The sequence below is a fragment of the Theropithecus gelada genome, chromosome 17 (genome assembly GCF_003255815.1).
Source record: "Theropithecus gelada isolate Dixy chromosome 17, Tgel_1.0, whole genome shotgun sequence".
Classification (NCBI taxonomy): Eukaryota; Metazoa; Chordata; class Mammalia; order Primates; family Cercopithecidae; genus Theropithecus; species Theropithecus gelada.
The window spans coordinates 38,330,455-38,355,875 of record NC_037685.1 but is presented as its reverse complement, the minus strand read 5'-3'; the positions used below and the strand labels follow the sequence as shown (position 1 = coordinate 38,355,875).

Below are 25,421 nucleotides of genomic sequence, written 5' to 3'. Positions count from 1 at the left end.
ATCATTCAGTCCTCATTTCAAACAGCACCTCCCCAGAGTGGACTTCAATCGTAATTTTTTGCTTTTGAGTGCGTCATCCTGGTTAATTTACTCTGTGGCATTCTTTACTACTTGAAATTCTTTGTTTGCTTCTTTGTCTGTCTCCTTCATCAGAAGGTAAACTCTATGAAGATAGGGTCCTAGCTGTCTTGCTCACTGCCCATATCCCCATAGCCAGAATGCCACCACTTAGCACACAGTTGCCTTTCAGTAACTATGTGGTGAATGAATGAATTACATGGTTTAATCCTCAAAATAACCCTATGAGGTAGACGTTACTCTTCTCAGATTTATACAGAAGACAAAACTGTGACTCGGAGATATTACCTATCCATGACAACAAAATGTCTTAGCCGGGGTTCCCCTGAGAGTAAAAGGTGAGGCAAAGGCTTACAGGCAGGTACTTTATTTTAGGATATGATCCCAGGGAGCAGTGGTGAAGGACACAGGGAGGGAAACAGAGGAAGAGTCCAAAGAAGGGCACTGTCAAGTAGGCGATCGCCATGAGTGACAGATGTTTCTGACAGATGCTGGAACCTGCAGGACTTTCTAAGAAGCCTGGTGAATGTGTCTCAACTACCATCACAGGTGGAACAGGGCAGCATTTTTATCCATCAGCTTCCATCCTCAATGGTCTAGGGTGGCCACAGAAAAGAAGCTCCACAGGAGGAACAGAGAAATAAGAACAACAAACCAGCTTACACACCAAATGGGACTCTGTAGAAACAGAATAAAAGGTGAGGCAGAGTACACTGAAACAGTGCGCAAGAAGAGGCTAGTGAGCAGCAGAACCAGAATTCAAGCTCTGATAATCCGGACCGCAAGCACAACTGACTACACTGCATTGCCATATAGTGCCACGGTTCAAAGAAATGTTCACCTTCACAGTGGATTTCAAGTAAAAGACATACACAATCACAAACGGCACTAACAGAAATCAAAGTGGTGCCCTGTGTAACAAAAGTAAATGTAATTGTGAACGAAATATAAAGACTGCAGTCTGTGGAGGCTGCAACACAGATCCAAGAAATCCATTTCTAGAAATTTAGCCCAAAGTAATTATCATAAATGAGCACAAAGATTTTGCTACAAAAATGTTCATCGCAGCACTGTTTATAATAGTGAAAAGACTAGAAACAATATGAATATCCAGTTGGGAAATGGGTAAATTATGTTCTATCCATAAAAATGGAATAATATTCAACATTAAGAAACAAGTTGTAGAAAAATATTTCACACCTTGGAAAGATGTTCCTAAATAGTAAGTGCAAAATGTTCTAGTGGTATTACTATACAAAAATAATATATCAATACTTTTTTTAGAAGCATCTACGAAAATATTACCAGTGATAATCTCTGGCCTGTTCATGGAGATCTTAATTTTTTACAAAAAAAAATCTATTTTGACAATTAGAAAAAATAATTTGTAACTAGTTACTAATTCAAGAAAAAGATCCATATGGTGCATCCTTACACACTGAGATGGGGCAAGTCACTAGCAATCTTCAGCCTCTCTATGAGCAGAGCCAGTAAGTGGTTCACACATACAGAACCCAAGCAGAGATCAAACAGAAGGTTAAGAAAAAGTCACTTCTCTGCAGGAGATCCTTCCACCTTTGAAAATAGGGATGCTACAAACTTTGAGAATAACAGACAATGCATTAACCTAAAAGTAAAAATGCAAAATACCTCTCTGGCAAAGATAATATAAAAACACAAAGTTTAAGATTTCCTTTCGGGTCTGATTTCTTTTTGGTTTGACCAAAGTACACAGTCATTTCTTTGAGGCAATAAATATTAATCAGGCTGGGTGACTATGTATTATCCTAAAATAAATATTACAGTATATGTGGAGTATTTTATGCCAGGCACTGTGCTAATAAAAGCACTTTATATGTAATACCATCTCAGTGATTATAATAGCCCTAAAGCAGGAATTAATTATCAGCATTCTCTAGGTGAAGAAATAAACTAAGAATGGGTAAATAACCCACTAAAGGTTACGGTTAGTTAGTAGAGGGGCCGGGATTTGAACTTGGTGTTGCCTGACTATAAAGAAACCATTTCTTTTTAATATATAAGAAGGAAGTACAATAACTTTATATGATTACTATTTTAATACTTAAGATATATCTTTTTGGTTCCTCAAAAAGTCAAGCATAGAATTATGACATGACCTAGCAATTACACTCTGAGGCATATACCCAAGAAAACTGAAAACACAGTGTTTTTCCACAAAAACCTACATACAAATGTTCATAGTAGCATTATCATGGTAAGACAAAAAGTGGATACAAACCAATGTCCATCAACAAATGAACAAAATGTATATCCATACAATAGAATATTATTCAGCCATAAAAGGAATGGATCTTGATACATGCTACAACATGGATGAACCTCAAAAACAATATGCTAAGTGAAAAAAAGCCAGTCACACAAAGTTACATACTGTATGATTCCACTTATATGAAATGTCCAGAATTTTAAAATCCATACAGACTGAAAGCAGATTAGTGTTTGTCAGGGGCAGTTGGGAGAAGGTAGTGGGGCATGACTGCTTTATACAGGGATGTCTAATCTTTCGGCTTCCCTGGGCCACACTGGAAAAGAATTATTATCTAGGGCCACACATAAAGTACACTAACACTAACAATAGTTGATAAGCTTAAAAAAATTGATAAAATCTCAGAATGTTTTAAGAAAGTTCACAAATTTGTGTTGGGCTGCATTCAAAGCTGTCGTGGGCCACATATGGCCCATGGGCTGCAGGGTGACAAGCTTGGCTTAATGGGTACTCCGTTTCTTTCTGGCGTGATAAAATGTTCTGCAATTAAATTGTGGTTGGTGTTAATTGTACAACAATGTAAATGTAGTGGAAGTCAATAAGTGAACATTTTTAAACGGTTAAAACGGCAAATTTTACCTGAATAAAATATGTATCTTTTGGTTACTGGAGACACTAACCACAGGCCTTGCAAAGTTTTGTCCTGTGGGCTGTTACAGAAGCATTCTAGCTGAAGACAGACAGGTAGGGGAGCAACCCAGAAATTGCCTGCCTCCACAAGTCACGCATGTAAAAATACAGACATCAAAAAGCCCTGTAGGGTTCACACCCTTGAGAGGAGGGGCCGCCATATCCTACCACAACATTGGTTTTCCTATGTCTGACTACTTAACTATTTGGCAAATTTCTCAGGGTTCTCACAAGTATGGGGTGACTTGATGTCTCATAAAGTAATTTTCTTATAAAGTTTTTCATCAGAAAGGAGCTAAAGCAAAACTAAGGGCAGAAATCCACAAAAGCACAGTAAACCCACGCCTTGCAAGAGACATCTTCCACTTCCACTATGATTTATTCCTCAAGTCTCTGGACTTCCTAGAAGAAAACTTAATGAAACTTAGATTCAGTGACCACATTAGGGAGGAATGAGTGCCTCCTGGTGATCATCTCAACGAAGACTACCCAGGGATCAAAATGTTCCAGGTTTATTTTTGTTACACCCATTTCCCTACAGTGTTTAGAAGTAAAACACTGGAAGCCATCAATCAGCTCCTGTCCCTAATGCATTGGGGAGAATTCAATGACACTGGACACCTGCTACACTGACTGCTCCTCATGCAGGTCCCCAAACAACTGGGCAGAGTGCGTGGCTCAGGCCGGCAGTCAATAAACACTTGTTATCAAAGCAATAGTTATACAGTTTATCTGGAAAATAAGCCGGAGAAAGTGCTAAGAAGTTTCCAGGAAAAAAAAAAAAAAAAAAAAAAGGTCAGGAAAGAGAAGAACTTACCCTCTATATACAAAAAATGTGCTCCACATCTAAAATACTTAAACAATGTGAATTAAAGGGGAGGAAAGAGTGAGCTGTAAAATTTTAAAAGGAAGTCCTAAAACAGCACCAAACACAGACGCCTGCATGCCAGAGAAAAGTGTATCAAATCTGCAAGTCAGCAAAGGCACTGGGCACCTAAATGTTCATTTTGGTCCCACCGCTGTGGTGGCCACCAGTTGGGTTTATACTTCTTAGGGAGATTTTATACAGACATTAATACTTTCATTAAATGTAAAAAGCAGCAATTACTAAAAGTACTAATTAGACAAGAAATATAATGAAATAATTTTAAAAGCCAAAAGAAGTTTAAAAAATTATGACTGTAACACACAAATATGGGATAAATCAGTTAACAGTTGGAATAACTCTTAAAAAGTAAATCAGGAAGCTTACAGAAAGTTCTGGACCATGTGATAAACTGTAAGAAAGAAGAAATAATACTTCTCAAGGGGGGAAATGTGTGGTTAGTGGCAAGAAAATGTGTTGTAAATTCAAGTGCCTACAGAGGCTAGGCAGACAGTGAAACGGGGGAGTCGATGGCAAGAAGGTGGGCGAGAGCTGGGCGGATGCTGCCACATAACAACTCGCACTGAGGCTGCCAGATCATCCGCCTCAGGACATCACAGACACCTGAACTTAGGTCTGAAATAAGCCAATTTTAAAGTGCTGGCAAGTAACTCTCCTCTCCAACCCGCCCCCCACAACCTCTACAGAGACCAAAGGAAACGCCTGGGCCTGGAGAAGCACCGCCTGGTGGGCATCCGTCAGCGCAGCTGAGACACCAGAGGGCCGCATGTCGGGGCGTGTGCGGTAACAGCTGGCCCCAAGCCGGGGTGCCTCCCTGTGTTCAAGGACCCAAGGAGTCGGAGTCAACCAAACAGGGTGACAAGCAAGGATGCCCGAGCTACAAAGATGGCGCTGGAACGTCCCCAGGCCACATAAGAGGGTCTGCCTCCGCAGTTTCAGCGTAGCCTACGTGAGTCTGGGTTGGAGAAAGGGCAAGCAGAACACACGCCTGCACGGCGGAGAAACCCAAGTCTTGTTTTAAAGCTTTGATGAGCCACGGGACCTCTCCCTGGGAGAAAAGCGTAAGAGATCCGAGCAGAAAAATCCTTGCAAGTTTGGGCTTCTGAGCGGCCCTTCAGCACCTAATGGGTGGGGGGACTGATACTGAGCAACGGCCTAGCTGAAGCGGGGAACAAGCCCCATTGAAACCCCAAACACTAAAATTAATTCGAAAAAGAGGAAAGAGGCTGGGTGCGGTGGCTCACGCCTGTAATCCCAACACTTTGGGAGGCCGAGGCGGGCAGATCACCTGAGGTCAGGAGTTCGAGACCAGCCTGGCCAACATGGTGAAATGCCGTCTCTACAAAAATTAGCCGGGCGTGGTGGCAGGCACCTGTAATCCCAGCTACTAAGGAGGCCGAGGCATGAGAATCACTTGAACCCGGGAGACGCAGGCTGCAGTGAGCCAAGATCGCGCCATTGCACTCCAGCCTGGGGGACAAGAGCAAGACTTCCTCTCAAAAGAAAAAAAAGAAAAGAAAAGAAAAAGGAAAGAGGAAAACAGTCCAGCAAAAACAATGAAACCAAGAAGACCGCCAGGTAAAATTCCAGTCTAAGACAGCAGACCCAGGACACCTGTCCACGTTCCCACCATTCCAAAGTTGTTTCAAAATAAAAGAACCCTCAAAACACCAGAGAAATGTGTCCTTTCAACTGAGTCCAGAGAAAGAATCAACAATTACCAAGACCTGGGGAAGAACACAAGCAATCCTCAGGAGAATTGAGGGCATTTCTCAAACTGCAGGCATTACCACTACAGCACCACAGTTTCTGCCTCCCCTGATCCTGTTACTTAATATTTTTCTTTAAATCACCTTACTGTGATTTACATAAATATTTTAAAGGAAATTTGGTATCACTACAGTAAATGGAAAACAAGTGTCGCTTTCTCATTAGTAGGTGGTAACTATAAAAATAAACACACTAGGCCAGGCACGGTGACTCACACCTGTAATCCCAGCACTTTGGGAGGCCAAGGTGGGCGGATCACCTGAGGTCAGGAGTTCGAGACCAGCCTGGCCAACATGGTGAAAACCTGTCTCTACTAAAAATACAAAAATTAACCAGGTGTGGTGGTGGGCACCTATAATGCCAGCTACTACTTGGGAGGCTGAGGCATCAGAATCCTTGAACCAGGGAGGCAGAGGTTGCAGTGAGCCAAGATTGCGCCGCTGCACTCCATCTGGGGTGTCAGAGTGAGACTGTGTCGCAAACACGCAAACACATACACACACACACAAATACAGGTTGGTACAAAAGTAATTGCCATTTTACTTTTAATGGCAAAAACCGCAATTACTTTTGCACCAGCCTGTAACAAAACAAAGTTATTAAAGTCTAATATTACCTCCTGCTCTTTTTGTTACAATGGGAAAATAGCCATTATTAGAGAGGTCTTTCAGACTAGCACCAAACCAAGATTTTCTATTTGATCCAATCAGGAATAGTAAGAACTGAAAAGGGCAGTTTGAATCACGGTGCAACGAAGGAGTAGGCGGTGGGATCTCACCGTGGGTCTGATTAGCCCTTTCTCTGCCTTGCTTGAGCTTCAGCAGAATTCGAAATGGCTGGCAGTAAGGCTGGGAAGGACTCCGGAACGGCCAAGACAAAGGCAGTTTCCTGCTCGCAGAGAGCCAGCTTGCAGTTCCCAGTCGGCCATATTCATCGACACCTGAAATCTAGGACGACCAGTCACAGACGTGTGGGCACGACTGCCGCTGTGTACAGCACAGCCATCCTGGAGTACCTCACCGCAGAGGGACTTGAACTGGCAGGAAATGCATCAAAAGACTTAAAGGTAAAGTGTATATTACCCCTCGTCACTTGCAACTTGCTATTCGTGCAGATGAAGAATTGGATTCTCTCATCAAGGGTACAATTGCTGGTGGTGGTGTCATTCCACACATCCACAAATCTCTGATTGGAAAGAAAGGACAACAGAAGACTGTCTAATGGATGCCTGGATTCCGTGTTATCTCAGGACTCTTAAATACTAGAACAGCTGTCCAGTGTTGGTGATTCCAGTGGACTGTATTTCTGTGAAAAACACAATTTTGTCTTTTTGTGATTCTATTTGAGCAAGTTGGAAGTTTAATTAGCTTTCCAACCAACCAAATTTCTGCATTTGAGTCTTAACCATATTTAAGTGTTACTGTGGCTTCAAAGAAGCTATTGATTCTGAAGTAGTGGGTTTTGATTGAGTGGACTGTTTTTAAAACTATTTGGATTTTAATTGTGATGCAGAAGTTATAGTAACAAACACTTGGTTTTGTACAGACATTATTTCTACTGTGGTGGATAAGCTCAATAAAAATCATATCTCAAAAAAAAAAAAAAAAGAACTGAAAAGGGAGTCATGACCTGACTTTTATTTCAATGGTGTTTACTGTTGGGCCCACAACCTGTCTAAAATCATCTCCAGTGGTGCAAATGCCACCGAGCAAGCATGACAGTGGGGCCTCAAACCCGTCCCCAAACCCACTGTCTACAAGCAGCCTTTCCCCCACCATTCCAGGTTGGAGAAGAAGTTTACTTATTCCCCCAAAATAAAATCCTAGAAATTCTCCAAAAAGGGTGGGGTGGGGGGCAATCTGCTTAAGGAGAACATTAAGGGGGTTGGAGGTCTGCAAAAAAATAGAAGAGAGCTTGGGGTAACTTCAAACTTCCAAACCAGATCACAGCACAGGTGACGGGGAATGGAAAAGGAGGGTAATAAGAAGGGCAGCTTCACTCAGGAGTAGAAGTCACAGAAAGCGCTGAGCTCCGCTTTGACGACTGCAGGGGGTTCTCACATTCCTGCCTCCCCCCACCACTACCTACTCCCCACCTCTGCACCCTATATGCAAACCAGCCTATTCATATGCCTTGCATACTAAAACAGAACCTAGAGTCAGCCCTGCCATTTGAAGTTTGAGCCTCTTGCTGGAAAAGGCTGTACCCACAAAGAGGAAACCCACACTAGGTAATTAGGAATCCAGTCATTCAGGACCGCACAAGAATGGCCAAGCAAGATTCAGAAGTTCACTACCTGTGTCCTTACACGAAAAAAATTTACTCCAGGAGGGATTCCAGGAAAAAACAAACAAACAAACAAAGATGCCAAGGCAAAAAATAATGCAAGATTCAAGAAACAACGGGGCAGGTTTTCTGACCTAGGTTCTAACCCTGGCTCTACAATAAATACACAATCAGGCCAGGGGCAGTGGCTCACGCCTGTAATCCCAGCACTTTGAGAAGATGAGGCAGGCAGATCGCTTGAGGTTGAGACTTCAAGGCCAACACGGTGAAACCCCATCTCTAGTAAAAATACAAAAATTAGCCAGATGTGGTGGTGTACACCTGTAATCCCAGCTACTAGAAGGCTGAGACAGGAGAATCGCTTGAACCTGAGGGGCAGAGCTTGCAGTAAGCTGAGATCATGCCACTACACTCCAGCCTGGGCGACAAAGCAAGACTCTGTCTACAATAAAATAAAATATTCTTATCCTTTGACTCTATAATTCAACATTTATGATTATTTCTTTAAAATGAAGTTAAAGATGCAATCAATAGCTTAGTTACAAAGATGTTCTAAGTGTTTCTAAGTGAGAAAATACTGCAAAAAAACTTATTTTAGTACGATAAAATGTTACAATTGACCAGGTGCAGTGACTCATGCCTGTAATCCCAGCACTTTGGGGGGCCGAGTCAGGCGGATCACCTGAGGTCAGGAGTTCAAGGCCAGCCTGGTCAACATGGTAAAACCCTGTCTCTACAAAAATACAAAAATTAGCAGGCATGATGGCAGGTGCCTGTAATCCCAACTACTCAGGAGGCTGAGGTAGGAGAATCACTTGAACCCAGGAGGCGGCAGTTGCAGTAAGCTGAGATCATGTCATTGCACTCCAGGCTGGACGACAGAGCAAGACCCTGTCTCAGAAAAAAAAAATAAAGTTACGGACAGGGTGTGGTGGCTCATGCCTGTAATCCTAGCAATTTGGGAGGCCAAGGAAGGCAGATCACCTGAGGTCAGGAGTTCAAGACCAGCCTGGCCCACATGGTGAAACCCCATATTAAATTTAAAAAAAAAAAAAAAATTGAAAAAAAAAGTTAAAATCATTCAAACTTATGTTTTTTTCATATCTGAGATGCTGGAAGAACATCGAATGTATATCTGAATGCCGTTTCTGTATAAAACCAAATGTATAGGTGTATGGATGTGTGTATATACATGTGTCAGGAAAAAAAAAAGAATGCATAGATAAGCACATACACAGAAAAAGTCTAAAAGAATGAGCACTAGACTACCAACAACGGTGATGTGGGTGTGGGAGTCATTATGTGGGACTAGTCCTTTCTACACTACATACAATATTTGTATAATTTTTGAACTTTTTCAACATGTTTCAGTTTTGTAATAAGGCAAAACAAAGATAATGGTAAAAGTTGGCTTGAAGATTACTTAATGACATGGAGTGAATTCATTCAAGAAGATTAAATGAAAAAAGCAGAATATGAAACTGTAGATAGGCTGACTTTTCCTTTAAAAATGTGTATTTACATGCACACATAAAGGAGAAAAAAAATTATACAACAACAATACAGAAATAATGATCAAATCTGGGCAGTACAATGAAATGGAAATTTATGTTTGTTCCCTATATTTTATTTCCCCCAATAAATCTTAGAAACAGAGTTAATAAAGTCAAACAGATTTCTCTGTTGCAGGGCTGCAAAGGGTCTTTGAAGTGTCAATCTGCATTGTCAATGTCAAAAAACAGTATGGCCAACAACATACCCAACCTAACTTGGCTACAGAACCCTTTCCAAAGATGAGTGTCATGCTCTTCCCATTGTATCATGTCCACCGAAGGGACTAAATTCTGGGAAATGACTGAAAACAATGGCAATGTAACTTAGAAAGCCTTAGGGAAAAATCTGGGGGGAAGATCATGATTTAAATAAGGATTACTTTATAATTCTCATTTACACTCACAGTTTAAATGAGGGTTAAAACTTCAGGAGCTCCTCATAGTATCGTTTCACAAAGCACACTTCAAAAATGCTAAATTATTGATGAGATATGCTTTAGCAAGTTTCACTTATTAAAATGCTATAAAAATGCCAATTTTAAAATTTCTTGATGTAAGATAGGTTCCACCTACATTACTAAAATTGATATTGAGACAGATTGAGAATGGAAAAAGTTGGAAAAGATGACTTGATAAGGGAAGAGAAAAACAGAGGTTACACAAATAAAAACAACTGTAGAGCACTAACTGCTACAAAAGATCCTAATTAGGGCATATAACATATTTACCAAAGGTAAACTGGATCTTGGTTCTGATGTGGGGAGAGGGAGACTGGTGCACTGGCAGCCAGGAGAAGGAGCATGGTAGAGCCCAGGAAAGCAGCTGCCATGGTCCCAAGGGGAGGAGGGAAAAGCACTTTGCCAGGACACAATGATGCAGTTTCCAATGACTGAGACTCAAGCTCTACACTAACCTGAGCTACTATTTACATCACTCGCCTAAGACGATCCCAGTGGCTGGGAGACACACGGAGATAAACTTCTTTAAGGCTGAGAAGCAGTAGTGAGCAACACAGAATAGGGAGCCAGATCATCTGGGTTCAAATCCTAGTCCTGCTCCTCAGTAGGAAGGTTACTTAAATGTCTGTGCCTCAGTTTCCTCAGCTGCAGTTGGGGAGGATAACTGTCTACCTCGCAGGGCTGTTCTGAGAATTAAGTGAGTCAATATATGTAAGCTGCTTAGAACAGTGCCTAGCACATAGTATTTTATCAGTAAAACCAAAAATAACTCACACTTATTAGTCACTGATTGAAAAGGTGTAAGAACTATGTAGACATTTAGCAGCCTTGTTTAAATAATGATTCTTTTTCCCAGATGTTTGTCCTAAGGCTTAACAAGTCATATTGCCATTGCCATTTTCTACTAAAGGGACTAAATTTTCACTGTATGATACAGTAGAAAGTACAGGCTTTGGAAGCAAGCAAATTGGAGTCAAATCTCAGCTCTTCCACATACTACTAGCTATGTGGTCTTGGACAAATTATTTTCTGAGCCTGAAAAGACTCGTTTGTGGAGGGGAAAAATAACAATACCTATCCTCATAGGGCTACTGTGAAAATGAACTGTAATAACTTAAGAAAAGCAATTTTTTCTCCCTTAAATTGCTGGTGGAGTTGAAATTGGTACTACCCTTTGGGATTGGAATTTGGCTGTATGTACTTATGTACTAAAAGTTATACAAGAATACACTTTATTCAACCTTCTTTCATTTCTACGAGTATCTGAAAGTTAAGATGCTCTCGGCATTACTAAAATAAAATAAAAAGGGGAGAAACAACCTAATTCTGCAAGCACAGCATCCTAGGGGAACGCTTATGACAGGGAAAAAGCGGGCCCCGGCATGGTGGCTCACGCCTGTAATCCCAGCACTTTGGGAGGCCGAGGTGGGTGGATCACCTGAGGTCAAGAGTTCAAGACCAGCCTGGTCAACAAGGTGAAACCCCGTCTCTACTAAAAATACAAAAATAGGTCAGGCGCGGTGGCTCACGCCTGTAATCCAAGCACTTTAGGAGGCCAAGGCGGGCAGATCACCTGAGGTCGGGAGTTCGAGACCAATGGAGAAACCCCATCTCTACTAAAAACACAAAATTAGCCGGGCATGATGGCACATGCCTGTAATCCCAGCTACTCGGGAGCCTGAGGCAGGAGAATCGCTTGAACCTGGGAGGCGGAGGTTGCAGCAAGCCAAGATCGCACCACTGCACTCCAGCCTGGGCAACAGGAGTGAAACTCCGTCTCAAAGAAAAAGAAAAAAGCAGAGTGCATACATGGTCATTATGATTACATTTTAAAAGACTCTGTTGGGTAGAATAGAAGCAAGTAAGAAAATAGTATTGAGATAAATTTATTTTTACCTATTTATTTAGATACTAATTTTTGTACTGGAAAAACAGCAGAAACACCAAAATATCAATAAATGCCATTTTATTTCTTCCTAGTGCTTTCCTGCACTGCACTGAACTCCCTTCCTGCATCGCAGAATTGTCTCTGATGAACATGTACTCATTTTATAACAAACTCAGTTATTTTAAAACAAGAACATAAGTGTATAGAAAAAGAAAAGATGAAGAAATTAAATTAAACGCTAAGACTGGATTTTCTCTATTTTCCAAACTTCCTATAGTGTGGTTAATGTTACTTTTACAACGAAAAGAAACATTTTTTAAAGCATCCTCTCTTAAGCTTGTCCCTCCATAGTTAATGCCTAGTTTTCCTTTTTAGCTAAATTTTGTTTGTTTGTTTGAGACAGAGTCTCGCACCCAGGCTAAGGTGCGATCTCAGCTCACTGCAACCTCCACCTCCCGGGTTCAAGCGATTCGCCCTGCCTAAGCCTCCCGAGCAGCTGGGATTACAGGAGCCAACCACCACGCCCGGCTAATTTTGTATTTTTAGTAGAGATGGGGTTTCAACATGTTGGCCAGGCTGGTCTCGAACTCCTGGCCTCAGGTGATCCACACGCCTTAGCCTCCCAAAGTGCTGGGATTACAGGTGTGAGCCACTGTGCCTGGCTGCTAAAATTTATGAAGAGTATATTCCTCGGAAGTTTCAATAATACAGTTCCCAAAAACTTAAGACAGGTGGGGAAGAGTGTATCCCCAAGAGTAAATGAGCTGTTCAGGTTTGGGCAACCCAGGCCTGGTTACAGCAGAAGAGTATAAACGCTAAAGCCTGCCTTAAAGAAGAGAGTCAAACATTCCTGGCCCACAAAACAGAAAAGCAACCAAAACAAGATGATAAAACAGGAGTTTCCACTAAGGTACCAAAAGAGAAGGGCTGCTGCCACCAAAGGGAGGCTCCATAGCAGAATGCAGAACTTTCCAAGAGTGACTGCAAGGCAGTCCCCTGAGTCCCACAGTCCTCTCAGCCAGGTCAGGGCTACAGACAGTGGAATGTGAGGGTTCCCTCCCATGAAGACAGGACAGGAGGCGGGGGCTTTGTGAAGTGAACCCTTGAGTGCCTGTGAGTACAGCCACACTTTCATACCAAGCTGAGGTCGTGGTTCAATGGCCTATTTCATGCACTAAATCTGTGACCAGCAAGGATACAGTGGATCTCCAACCCGGGAAATCTAGAGAGCCGGGGAAGCTGTGCTGAGCACTGGGACCCACGTGCACAACCAGGGCAAGGAGCACACAGTACCAGCCAGGCTGTGCGTGAGAGTCAGCAGAGGGTCTTCTTGGGTTCAAACAACAGTGCCCCCAAGCAGGCCAAAAGAACTCCAGTAGGAGGAAACTCTAGGGGGATCTAAGTTCCTAGGCGCTGAGGAGTCACCAAAATAAACTGGCCAAAATAAGTCGACCAAAATAAAGATGCAAACCCCCAGGTCAAGGAGGCAGCAGGGATAGAAGTCAGGAGTCTCTGAAGAGCCCACTGAAGCACCTGCAGGACACAGGGTCGGCTTTAACCACGTGCAAGGCTCAGGGAGCTATAGAAGAACAATCTGAGCACCTCACCACTCCTTCCTCCTCCTATTCCACTCAATCCAGAGCCTAGTGAAGTCAGACACAAGAAATCTGAGGGACAGAGAGGAGCCGAACGCACCAGAAGCCTGTCACACTGCTTTTTCTGACAGAGATGGTTGCCAACTACAAGTCTTAACTGGGAAAAAAAATGGGGGGAAAGTCTTATCTTTGAATGAAGACTGAAGTGTTGATTAACATATTGAACTGGACACTTTTAATTTTTAAACAGAGCCTACATTTCAAGACTTCTATCACCTAAGATCATCACCACTTAAATGCACATGTGGCCTTTTACTTCCTATTGAATCCTGAGAACCTAGGAGACCGGCTGGCCCACAGGAGTGCTCAGGAAGTATCTGCTGAATCAGTGAATGAAAGCATAAAGGGTAAGTCACAAGGCCTGATAGCTTTTCATAAAAGCAAACAGCTCCCCAACTGAGTGTATTTTAAAGAGACAGTGAAGGCCAGGCACAGTGACTCACACCTGTAATCTCAACACTTTGGGAGGCAGAGGCAGGCAGATCACCTGAGGTCAGGAGTTCGAGGCCAGCCTGACCAACATAGTGAAACCCCATCTCTACTGAAAATACAAAATTAGCCAGGTGTATTGGTGCATGCCTGTAATCCCAGCTACTTGGGGGGCTGAGGCATGAGAATCACCCAAACCCAGGAGGCGGAGGCTGCAGTAAGCCAAGATCACGCCGTTGCACTCCAGCCTGGGCAACAAGAGCGAAACTCTATCTCAAAAAAAAAAAAAAGGAAAAAAAAAAGAGACAGTGAGAGGCAAAAATAAAGATTTATTTGGATCATCTCCCACACTGAATGCATACTTAAGAAACAATGTCAGTAGGAACATGGTTTGCTCCTTCGTGAGAATGCAAAAAAAAAGAGTCAACGTTGGTGTCCAATTCAGCAGCATGCAGGGGACAGGGTATTCAGGTTCCAAAGGCAGGATCCTAAGCTGGAACGAAGGTGGAGAGTGCAGGCCTCGAATGACCCTACCAGTCCTGAGGGCTCACCCAGCTCTACAGTGAGACAAATGTCCACGCCACAGGCTGATACCAGTGGACCTTAGGCTCATCAAACTTCTCTAACTGCATCTGACCCAAGGCTCCCTACCAAATGTTTTGGATCAAATAAGAGTTTCACTCAGAGCAGCTCAGTGGTACAGCGGAGCAGAAGCAAGCCACAATAAGCCCAGAACAGGGCCCTGCCATCGAAGAGTAGCAGACTAATGGCACAAGGCTAAAAAGTGAAGGGAAGTGAGAAGGGGGAAAAAATAAGGGAAGATCACCTTTTAAGAGCTGGAAAGAAGGTGGTCAGCAGTTGGGAAGGCACACACTAGAGTTGTTGGATGGGTTGTACCTTTGTATTTTTAAGAATAGACTCAGAAGAAGGATCCAGTTAATACTACTTACATCTGAATAGTTACTATGGCAAAATTCTAGGAGGTCCACACACATTAACTTTTCTGATCCTCCTACCCATCAAGAAAGCATCTGAAGTACAGGCAGTCTCACTTTCAGAGGCCTGTGTGCTACATCTCTATACTATGCCCTCTCACCAAATAAGGATGCATCCCCCCAGGTCAACGCAGCAGCAGGCAGAGGCTCCCAACTCAGGGAGGGGGTGCCACTAAGGCACCCGCTGGAGAAAGCATCAGCTGTAACCACATGCCAGGCTCATTCCTGCAGGAGAGAGAATGAAGGTAAAGAAGCAGGAGTGGTGCTAGAAAAGACAGGAAAGAGTTCAGAATCGGTGGCCGGTGGGCCTCAGGAGGCGGCTGCTTCATTCTTCTGGATTGGAGGAAAGGAACAAAGCTGAGTGTGGACAGAAACAAGTCAGGGAGAGGGAGCAGGAAGCAGAAGGAGCACCCAGGTGATGGCCCCAATTTTTTGGATGGGTGAAGAGTGAGATGGGGGGTGAAGAGATGGGGAGAGACTGAGAACAGCCTTGAGCCGGGGACAAAATGGAGGTAGCATAAGGAGATGACTGAATCCCAGAAACTTAGCTGAGAATTGAATACCAGAAACTTAGCTGAGAAACGGTGCCAAGGGCCCAGACTTGACCCCATAAATCAATACGAAGTTAGGGTCTTACTCGATGAGCACCGCAGAACAGATGTGCCAGGTCTCTGAGAGTCTGGATGAGACCATAGCTCTGGTAATGAACTACAGGTTCCAGACTAGATATGAAGAAAGAGATGCCACAAATGGGCTGAGACACTGGAGACAAGGAGGGATCAGAGGCTGGCAAGCAGAGAAACAGTGGCGAGCAGAGCCAGGGAAGCAGCTGTGGGATGAGCACTTCTGTGGAAGAGGGCACATCCATCCACTGGACTAGGGGAGGAGACGCAGCTTCGCCTACAGAAGCCCCCAGCTCTGCCTACTTTCTGCCTCCCCTTTCTCTATGCATCCCTTACATACTGGAATGGCCTGAAGATCTGTCCTCAGCTTCCAACTGTCCCCCCACCTCTGGAGTCCTCACTCACACCCACAACCTAACTCTCACCTACTCATGTCCAATCCAATCCAGCTCTGGGTTTCTTTCCCCAGGTGTCCCGAGTACCTCTGACTGGACTCTGCAAACCCCTCAACACTGCATAGGTCCAAAGCTAAACTCATCTTCCCCCGAAAGGAGCTCCTGCTTCTCTACATTCCCTCTGTAGTGACTGGGAACTTTATCTATCCATCCAGCTGCCCAAGAGGTAAAGCAGAGTCAACTTCAACTCCTCCCTCTCCCCAGATCCAATCTGCTTTATTGACACAATCTACCAGAATACACATCTTTAGAATCCTTCTATCTTCTCTCATCAGCCCATCAGACTCCGTTCTCTCAGCCCTGCCTATGGTTTCCCTCCTGCCTCCATCTCAATCTGTTTGTCCACTAAAATGTCCTAGGGTGGGGGGGACGAGGAGGCTTTAAAAATACACATTTCTTAAAACAAAAAATAACAGGTTTCTGACACTCATGCTAACTCTTCTGAATCTCACCCTCTGGGGAGGAGAACCAGGAAGGTGTGCATTCAGAAAACACCGTGATTGATTTTTGTTTGCAGCTGGTACAGGAGCAGCATTTGAGAACCACTGCTCCATGACCAAAAGTAACCCCTCCTCTTCCCTCCCACAGCAATGAGAAGTACACCTGCCCTGGGCCCCAGATCCTCACCTCCTCACAACTCAGGTCTATCACTCATTCTTGTCTGTATCTTCACCCACACCCTTCCCACTGGGTTTTTCCCAACACCTTTTAAACACGCTAAGCCTCCTCTCCACTTAAAGAAACTCCCCCAGCCTGGCACAGTGGTTCACGTCTATAGTCCCAACACTTTCGGAGGCCGAGGCAGGCGGATCACGAGATCAGGAGATCGAGACCAATCTGGCCAACATGATGAAACCCCATCTCTGCTAAAAATACAAAAATTAGCCAGGTGTGGTATCGCACACCTGTAGTGCCTGCTACTTGGGAGGCTGAGGCAGAAGAATCGCTTGAACCCAGGACGCAGAGGTTGCAGTGAGCCGAGATCACACCACTGCACTCCAGCCTGGTGACAGAGCAAGACTCCGTCACAAAAAAAAAAAAAAAAAAAAAAAGAAACTCCCCCCTTACACCTGCGGCCACCTCTGACCACAACTCACTCTCTTGATTCTCAGAACTGAGATCTTGAAAGCATTTTCCAAGCTCACTGTCTCCCATTTATATCCCACTCATTTCTCAGCTAATTATAATCTGAATTCTCTCCCCAACTATTCTGGAAAGGTTCTGGGGGGCCTCTTTCTTTCCCACAGGTCGCACTTCAGGCCTGTTTTGAAAATCTCTGCAGCGTGTAATGCTATCAGCCACTCTTCCCTGAAATTCTCTCCTCCCGGGTGTCCCCCTACTTCCTTGGCCATTCCTCAGTTTTCTTCCCTGGCACCTACTCTTCTCCCTCTTTAAAGTTTAAAATGTTCACAAGTTCTGTCCCTAGCTCTTGTCTCACCTTCCACTGTCCCCTGAAAGACTTCACCACACACCTCTTAGGAACTGCTCACTCCAGCCATAACCACCCCTTATTCATTCCCTCCTGCCTCTTTGCCAAGCCCTGTCCAGTCTCTGTCCCTCCCAGAGGCCTTCTCCACACTATGATGCCTGCCAAACTCTGAAAAGTCAGTCCAAATATTGCTACATTGGGAAGTCTTCCTTAACTGTGCCCCCCCACAACCAGCCCACCCCCTGCAATAAACCCACAGCACCGAGCACAGACGTTCTTTTCAAAAAAGTTTTGCCCCAATAGACACTGAACTCCTTGAGAGTGGGAACTATATCTGGAAAATATTAGGCATGCAATTAATGTTGACTGAGTCCATCATTACACAGTGAACATACTGTGAGGTAAACAGGAGCTTATTAATAAATGCAGTAAATGATACACATATTACTCAACGTAGAGCTGAGTGACAGCACTGGTCTATAAGTAAGGAATCTAAAATAAGTCATGATCACTAATCCTATGCAGTTTTACCCGGTCATAATTACGTGACTGGGCAGACAGCAATACAGTTTCAAGCACTTGAAACAGCCACAGCAGGGTGTTTTCAACTGTATTGCTGTCCCCTTTCTTCAAAATGAAGAGTTTTCAACAAACTCTCATATGGCTGGCTCCTTCACACCATCTGGGCCTCAGCTCAGCGTCACCTTCCCAGCTACCCTCCATGACCATGCGTGCTAAAGTGGTCCTCCACCATAACTTCGGTGTTTGCAGTTACCCTTTCATTGTCTTCATGTCACTTGTCACTATGTGAATCACACTGACCTGTTTGATGCTGGTCTCCTTTATCCTGCTTATTACTTTATCCTCTGTATATCAACAATGTGTGGCTGATATGGGTACTCAACAGACACTTGTTGAATGGCTGAGAGAGAAAGGCAAGTTTAACACTAAAACACTATTATCTACTAACCACAAAACGCTGGAAACATGCAGGTGGTAGGAAATGTCAGGGATTTCTCCCTGGAAAGGGACTGTTATTCACCACCCATGGGGGTGGGGGTAGGCACACGTATCATCCTTCTTTCAGATTCTTACTCAGGATCAGAATTTTGATTTGCTAAAGGGTCCCTCAACTTATCTAAAGGAAATCATGGGCAGTGGCTCACGTCTGTAATCCCAGCACTTTGGGAGGTCGAGGAGGGAGGATCACTTGAGGTCAGGAGTTCAAGACCAGCCTGGTCAAAACGGCAAAACCCCGTCTCTACTAAGAATACAAAAATAGTCAGGTGTGATGGTGGGCACCTGTAATCCCAGCTACTTTGGAGGCTGAGGGGGAAGAATCGCTTGAACCCGGGAGGTGGAGGTTGCAGTGAGCCGAGATCTGCCACTGCACTCCAGCCTGGGTGACAGAGTGAGACTCCATCTCAATAAATAAATAAATAAAATGAAGGAAATCACTTCCCCCTCTGTGGGTAGCTTCTCCAGAGAAAACTGTTAAAGCTGACACACAGCCTTTTCTAATGACCAGTCCTGGAAAACTGTGCCCAAGCTCCGTCAGCACCGTAAGCACTGAGACCGGGACCTGCTCATTGCTGCATTCCCAGCACCTAGCCCAGTTCATTGCCCAGAGGAGATGCCCAAAATGTTTGTAAAACGAGCATGTAAGACACAGCCTTCTGAGGAACGGCCATCCCAACAACTCTTACACTGCAGAGGCACTTAATTTTAGAAACAGGCCAAGACAGCTGCAGAGGGGCTCTGGGCCTAGGTCTCTCCCTGGGCAACAGTTTGGTTCCTAGAATTCAACACTCACCACCATGCGCCATAGATAATAAAATATTATCTTCCCCACAGTCGCCCTGTATCGAATTTGAATACACTTGGCCAATATAATCTCATGGCTAATACAGTAGAGCAACCAATAACAGATTTCTCTTGCCCTTTAAATTTTTTCTATGTACTTTGACTAGCAAGAATAGATCTAAATGCTAAAGAACAACAGAAATTGAATAATTCTACCATTAATTTCATAACCACCAGTACCTGGCTCACTGTATGATCCCAGGAAAACCACACTGCCTTCTTGAGCTGTCAGCTTCAGCTACAGTCATAACGCTCTTTATCTACAGGGTAGTTTGGGGAAGATTAGTTTTGTTTTGTTTTTTGAGACGGAGTTTCACTCTTGTTGCCCAGGTTGGAATGCAATGGCGCAATCTTGGCCCACTGCAACCTCTGCCTCCCGAGTTCAAGCAATTCTCCTGTCTCAGCCTCCCGAGTAGCTGGGACTACAGGCATGCACCACCACACCCCGCTAATGTTGTATTTTTAGCAGAGACAGGGTTTCTCCATGTTAGTCAGGCTGGTCTGGAACTCCTGACCTCAGGTGATCCGCCTGCCTTGGCCTCCCAAAGTGCTGGGATTACAAGCATGAGCCACCAAGCCAGGCTGGGGAAGATTAGTTAGTAGTTGTAACACACTCTGGGACCAATGCATGAAAGATGCCATAAATCAAATTAATTATGAAACAAAAGGAATCATAAATATTGAAACCGCTTCAAAACCTGAGAAATTGAGAAGTGAGGAAGATTTAAAATCATGCCTGTGGCTCTGATACTAACTTACTGTCAGACTATAAGACAAGACACGTATTCTCAGAAGATTCATGACATTCCCAACAGATCTTTAATATTTGGAAATGTCAGATGTTTCTGTCCTCCAGCAGCATTAACTTCACATGGAGTATGAACAGTGACAAGCAATTGCAAAATTAGAGCAGTTCTCCGTTGCTGTACCGGTGCCTGTTAACACGCAGTCTACCGTACGCAAAGTCAATTCCACACACTCAGTGTCAGTGAGAAAAGCCGTTCAACTGGCTGTAAAAACACTTCTCCGCCCCCTACCTGCTGACCACCGCTAACACGCCAAGAAACAGCAACCTCCAGCAGCACAGCTGCGCTCCCTCGCCACAACTTCCTAACTTCCCTCCACTTGAAAGCACTCTCATCAGTGTGTGTTTGTATAAAAACTCTTCTTGGAGACTGGAGAAGAAACACATCCAAGTGAAACTGAGAGGTCAGCTTCTAAAGCGGAGGCTGAACTTTGCAAGTGGGGGCGGGGGGAGTCAATTCGGTCCCCCAGGAGCCTAAATGAATGGGGCAAGGTGAGGGGGACGGCCCCTTCCTTCAGCGCGGCACACGCGCCGCAAAGGGCCTGGGGCCGGCCCACGAGAACACCAGGGCACCTGCCCACTTGCAGCGGCCCCAAGAGACTCCTGGGCATCGCACCTGGGGACACCAGGTGGGGTCCGGGCGGGCAGCGGGGCTTTGTTCCCATTAGCCCCTCCAGGCCGAAATGGAGACGGTTTCCGCTGACCCCCCCAAGACCAGGAACTAGCAGGTTCGGACGCCAGTCTGGAGGGTCGGCCCCACCACCTCCGGCAAACCCGAGGGTCCCCGCTGCCCCAGCCTCCTCAGTGAGGTGCCCAGGGTGGCGTGTAGGGGGCAGCCAGAATGGCGGAGGCCGGTACTCACAGAGCCCACTGGAGCCGGTGCTGGTGAACATGGTCTCGCCGGGCTCGGAGCCCCCGAGGGGGCCGGGGGAGGGGAAGCTGAGGTGGGAGCCCCGGCGACCGCGCAGGCGCACTCCCGGCGGAGCGACGAATCCGGCTCCGCGAGGCCACTCGCCGCGGATGAATGGCGCATGCGCAGCCAGGGGCGTGTGCCCCCTGGGTCAGCGCCCTCCTTCCTGCCGGGGAAGGGAAGTGCGTCCGTAGGGGAGGGCCCATCTCTCCAGGTTGAAACGATGGCGGGCAGAGCCGCCTGAGGCAAAAACCGGTGGCACTGGGGCAGCGGAGGCGTAGCTCCCGGGAGCCTCACACTTGGGCTCAGTGCCGCCTCACCTCTAGTGGATCCGCGATGGCCGCGGATTCCTCTGGATTGCCGGCGCTGGGCAGGAACGCCATCTCTAATCTCTCCCGAGACTGGACGCCCGGCGCCTTCCCCGCGCGTTTTGTCTTTCCGGGCGGTCCCTCGAAGCTGGCTACCCCGCGGGCTGTTGACTGCAGTGGGATCTGGTCACTCAGATGCGGATGGAGGGGTACGGGAGCCGGAGAGGTGGAACGGGTCCCTCCGGGTGCGGAGAGCTGGGCCGTCCAGCCGCCTCTTTGTTCCCTCGTGGGTCCCGCGCGGAATCCCCACCACCGGAGCCGAGTGTCGTGGCCCCAGGAGTCAGCACCCTGCCCTCCCCGCCGTGGTGGCGGGTGTCTGGGGGTCCCCGGCGCGGCGAGCCCGGCGGAGCGACCCAGCACTTGTGCCCCGGCGAGCTTCCGTACTCAGACCATTTAAATTTTTGCCCCTAGAAGAATGAAGTTACTCTGCCAAAGTCACGGTTTTTAAATGAGTGTGAGCATGAAAACATATTATGCAGTCGTTTTAAAAAGTTTTTTTTTAAGTTGATCTCGTAAAAGTAGAGTAAAAGAGTGATTATTCTTGTACAGAGAGTTAGTGGGGAGGGAGGATGGGGAGAGGCTGGTCAACAGGCGCAAAGTTACAGTTAGGAGGAATATGTTTTAGTGTTCTCTTGCACATTTGGATGACTATACTCAACAATAATGTTAACTTCAAAATAGTTAGAAGAGAGGATTTTGAATGTTCTCACCACAAAGAAATGACAAGTGTTTTGGTGATGGATGTGCTAATTACGCTGATTAGATCGTTGCACAACGTGTTTATGTATGGAAACATCACACTGTACCCCAGAAATACATACAATTATGTAAGAATGTATATTATGGGGAAATTGACCACACTACCCAGCTAAATGAAAGGGATGGGCTATGGAGTACTTAAAAAAAAAAAAAAAAAAAAAAAAAAGCTTTTTCAGTGCTCATAAGTGCCAGCCAGTGTGCTAAATCTGAGATTCGTAGATCAACAGTCCCTACCCTCAAAGAGAGGTTCCAGTGGGCCAAAATGTTAACATTGATTATTTTTAGAAGGCAAAAGTATGACTTTTATTTGCTTCTTTAGGCTTTATTCGTAAAGTTCATTTTCACAGTCTTTTTTTTGTTCGTTTGTTTTGAGACGGAGTCTCTCTCCCCCCAGCTGGAGTACAGTGGCGCGATCTCGGCTCACGGAGACCCTCTGCCTCCCCAGAGACCCTCTGCCTCCCCGGTTCAAGCGATTCTCGTGCCTTAGCCTCCCAAGTAGCTGGGACTACAGGCGCCTGACACCACGCTTGGCTATTTTTCGTATTTTTAGTAGAGATGAGGTTTCACCATGTTGGTCAGGCTGTTCTCGACCTCCTGACCTCTTGATCCGCCCGCCTCGGCCTCCCAAAGTGTTGGGATTACAGGCGTGAGCCCAGCCCATTTTCACAGTCTTGAAGTACATTTTACATTTACCTTTAGGTTCGTTCGAGTTATTTTTCAGGAAAACGACAGTCAAAACGTCCTTTATGTTTGCAGAAGCTGTTGATTGGCTACACCCTGACCCATTAAGGGGATGCAAAGTCCAAAACTACTTTCATAGTAATGCTAAGACAGTAGTTTTATTTTCTGCTCTCAAGTATATAGTGGAGTTTTCCACTGTACAGTTGGACCACTGTACAGAGCTACATAACTGGACTTTCCAGTTGACTGTTGCATAATGTTATGAAATCTTATGTGGGTAAAAGATCAATTTGAACCGTAAAATACACCAATAAACTTTAGTGTAACAGTCCAAAATGTTCATTCATATGGTTTCAGATTCCTCATTGCAATTAACCTTTAAGAAACTACCACTTGCTAAGTTATGGTGTAGTATCAAAAAGTAATGTATCATCTGAAAGGGTATTAAAATGCTTCCTTTTCCAACCACGGGGTGTATCTAGGTGAGGCCAGGTTTTCCTCGTATGAGTCAACCAAAGCAATGTATCGCCACAAACTGAAAGCAGCAGCAGCTATGAGGACCCAGCTGTTTTCTATTGAACAAGACATTTGCCTGCCAGACACAGTGGCTTAGGCCTGTAATTCCAGCACTTTGGGAGGCTAAGGCAGACAGTTCACTTGAGGTCAAGAGTTTGAGACCAGCCTGGCCAACATGGCGAAACTCTGTCTCTACAAAAAGTACAAAAAATAGCTGGGTGCTCCAGCCTGGGCGACAGAGCGAGACTCCGTCTCAAAAAAAAAAAAAAAAAATAGCTGGGTATGGTGGTGCACACCTAAGTTCCAGCTTCTCGGGACGCTGAAGCATGAGAATAGCTTGAACCCAGAGGCAGAGGTTGCAGTGAGCCAAGGTTGGGCCACTGCACTCCAACCTGGGGGACAGAGAGAGACCCCATCTCAAAATAAATACATACATACATACATGCATACATTTGCCAAAATGTTAAACCATGCTATTCTTCCAATAATTTTTTGCTTGGGGAAGTAGAGTAATTTTGCATAAAAAAATGTTAGATATGTTAATATGTAACGGGTATGTTATTGTTATTTTTTTAACGAACTTCATTTTTTTTACATTTCTCAGTTTCAATTCCTACTATGGTAAATACTCATAGGTATAAACCCACATAAACTAAAGATCTGTAGTTCTTAATAATTTCTAAGAGTAAAGGGATTCCAAGACAAAAAGTTTGAGAACTGAAATTAAAAAGTGCTCTAAAGCTTAAAAAAACATAAACCCTTCACTTACGTTCAATTCTATAAATGTTCTTTGCAACTAAATGCAAGATGGTATGGCATCCAGACTCTGCTCGTAAGTATCTGCAGTGATCCATGCCTTGATTGTACATCTACTCTGCATCCCGAGGACCTGAACATGCCAACTGGTGGCTGCAGATTTGTCTTCTAAGGAGCAAGTGTGGTCTGTGGGCAGGCGGCTTCAGCCTCACGTGGGATTTTGTTTACACTAGTCAGTGCCAAGCCCTACCCTAGACCTGTTAAAGCAGAACTGGTGTTTCACAAGACACCCCAGGAAATTTGTGCGTACCTTAAAGTCTGAGATGCACTAATGTAGTGATTCTCGGGGGACAATTTTGACCTCCAGGGGACAATATCTGGAGACATTTTTGGGTGTCACAACGTGGTGGGGGAGGATGCTACTTGCATCTAATGGGGTGAGGCCAGGGGTACTGCCAAACAGCCAGCAATACGGGGCCAGCCTCCTCCAACTCCTGCCCACAGTAAAGAGTTACCCCGCCCAGATTGTCAGTAGTGCAGAGGTGGAGGAAACCCTACAGCCGTGTGACTCATCTGACCTTTACTGTGAATTCCTGGAACTCCTGGTGCATACCATTTCTGTTACCCTGGCCGATATTTCCACCTTTTCTCTAGATTTTATTAAAAGAACTCATTCTGTTGATCCCTAGGAATCACCTGTTGCCTTGCTATGTTTTGTTGAACCTGTTTTTGAATATGCTTTCTACATTGGGGAAATAGGAGTACGTTTGTAAACCTTAGAAGCTACGTACACTATAAGGAAATCACCGGACATGTGGATAAGCTTTGCAGAGGTGAAGGGCTGTCTCCACCAGAGAGACCCAGGAGTCAGGGTAAGCCTGACTCATCATGAGATCAGGTATCCCAATCTACAGCGGACTTCCACAGCTCACCTTCCTAGGTAACCGCTCTGCCTTCCCAGGTAAAGTATGAATAATATCAGAACTTACAGCATATTTTGAGGTCAAATTTATAGAATTTGGTGATTTCATTTTTATTATTACTCAACCTTTTATTTACAATCAAATTAATAAGGCTATTTACACATAACAGTGTGTGGACATACACATTAAAATAATCATTTGCTGCCTATCACTCCTACCTAGGTACTTTAAGAACATCATTGAGTGGATAAGTTACCCACTCCCTCTGCCGGGTAAAATACTTTGCACAATATCAACTGAAATGATACCTCTTCCAAACTGTAATGGCAGAAGTAGGTATCCCCTCTTTTGTGCTGGCATCATGCTTGATGCACACCTGCCTTATCATTCTTAGGCC

General features: G+C 44.9%; 1 protein-coding gene and 1 pseudogene across 3 annotated transcripts in view; one reads left to right on the top strand and one right to left on the bottom strand.

Annotated features, from left to right (window-relative positions):
• Positions 1-21,479, bottom strand: part of UBAC2 (UBA domain containing 2) — a 187,162-nt gene extending 165,683 nt beyond the window's left edge. For 2 of the 3 annotated variants that reach the window (XM_025363993.1, XM_025363996.1), the window contains exon 1: positions 20,974-21,122. Coding sequence is in view for 1 of the 3 variants with exons in the window: in XM_025363995.1 (XP_025219780.1) it covers positions 20,974-21,004 (31 nt within the window). In the remaining 2 variants the exon portion in view is untranslated. Of the gene's footprint in view, positions 1-20,973 lie in introns of all 3 variants that reach the window. The other variant, XM_025363995.1, reaches the window with a different exon arrangement.
• On the top strand, positions 6,496-6,893 carry LOC112610629 (annotated as a pseudogene).
• Positions 21,480-25,421: the final 3,942 nt, after the last annotated feature.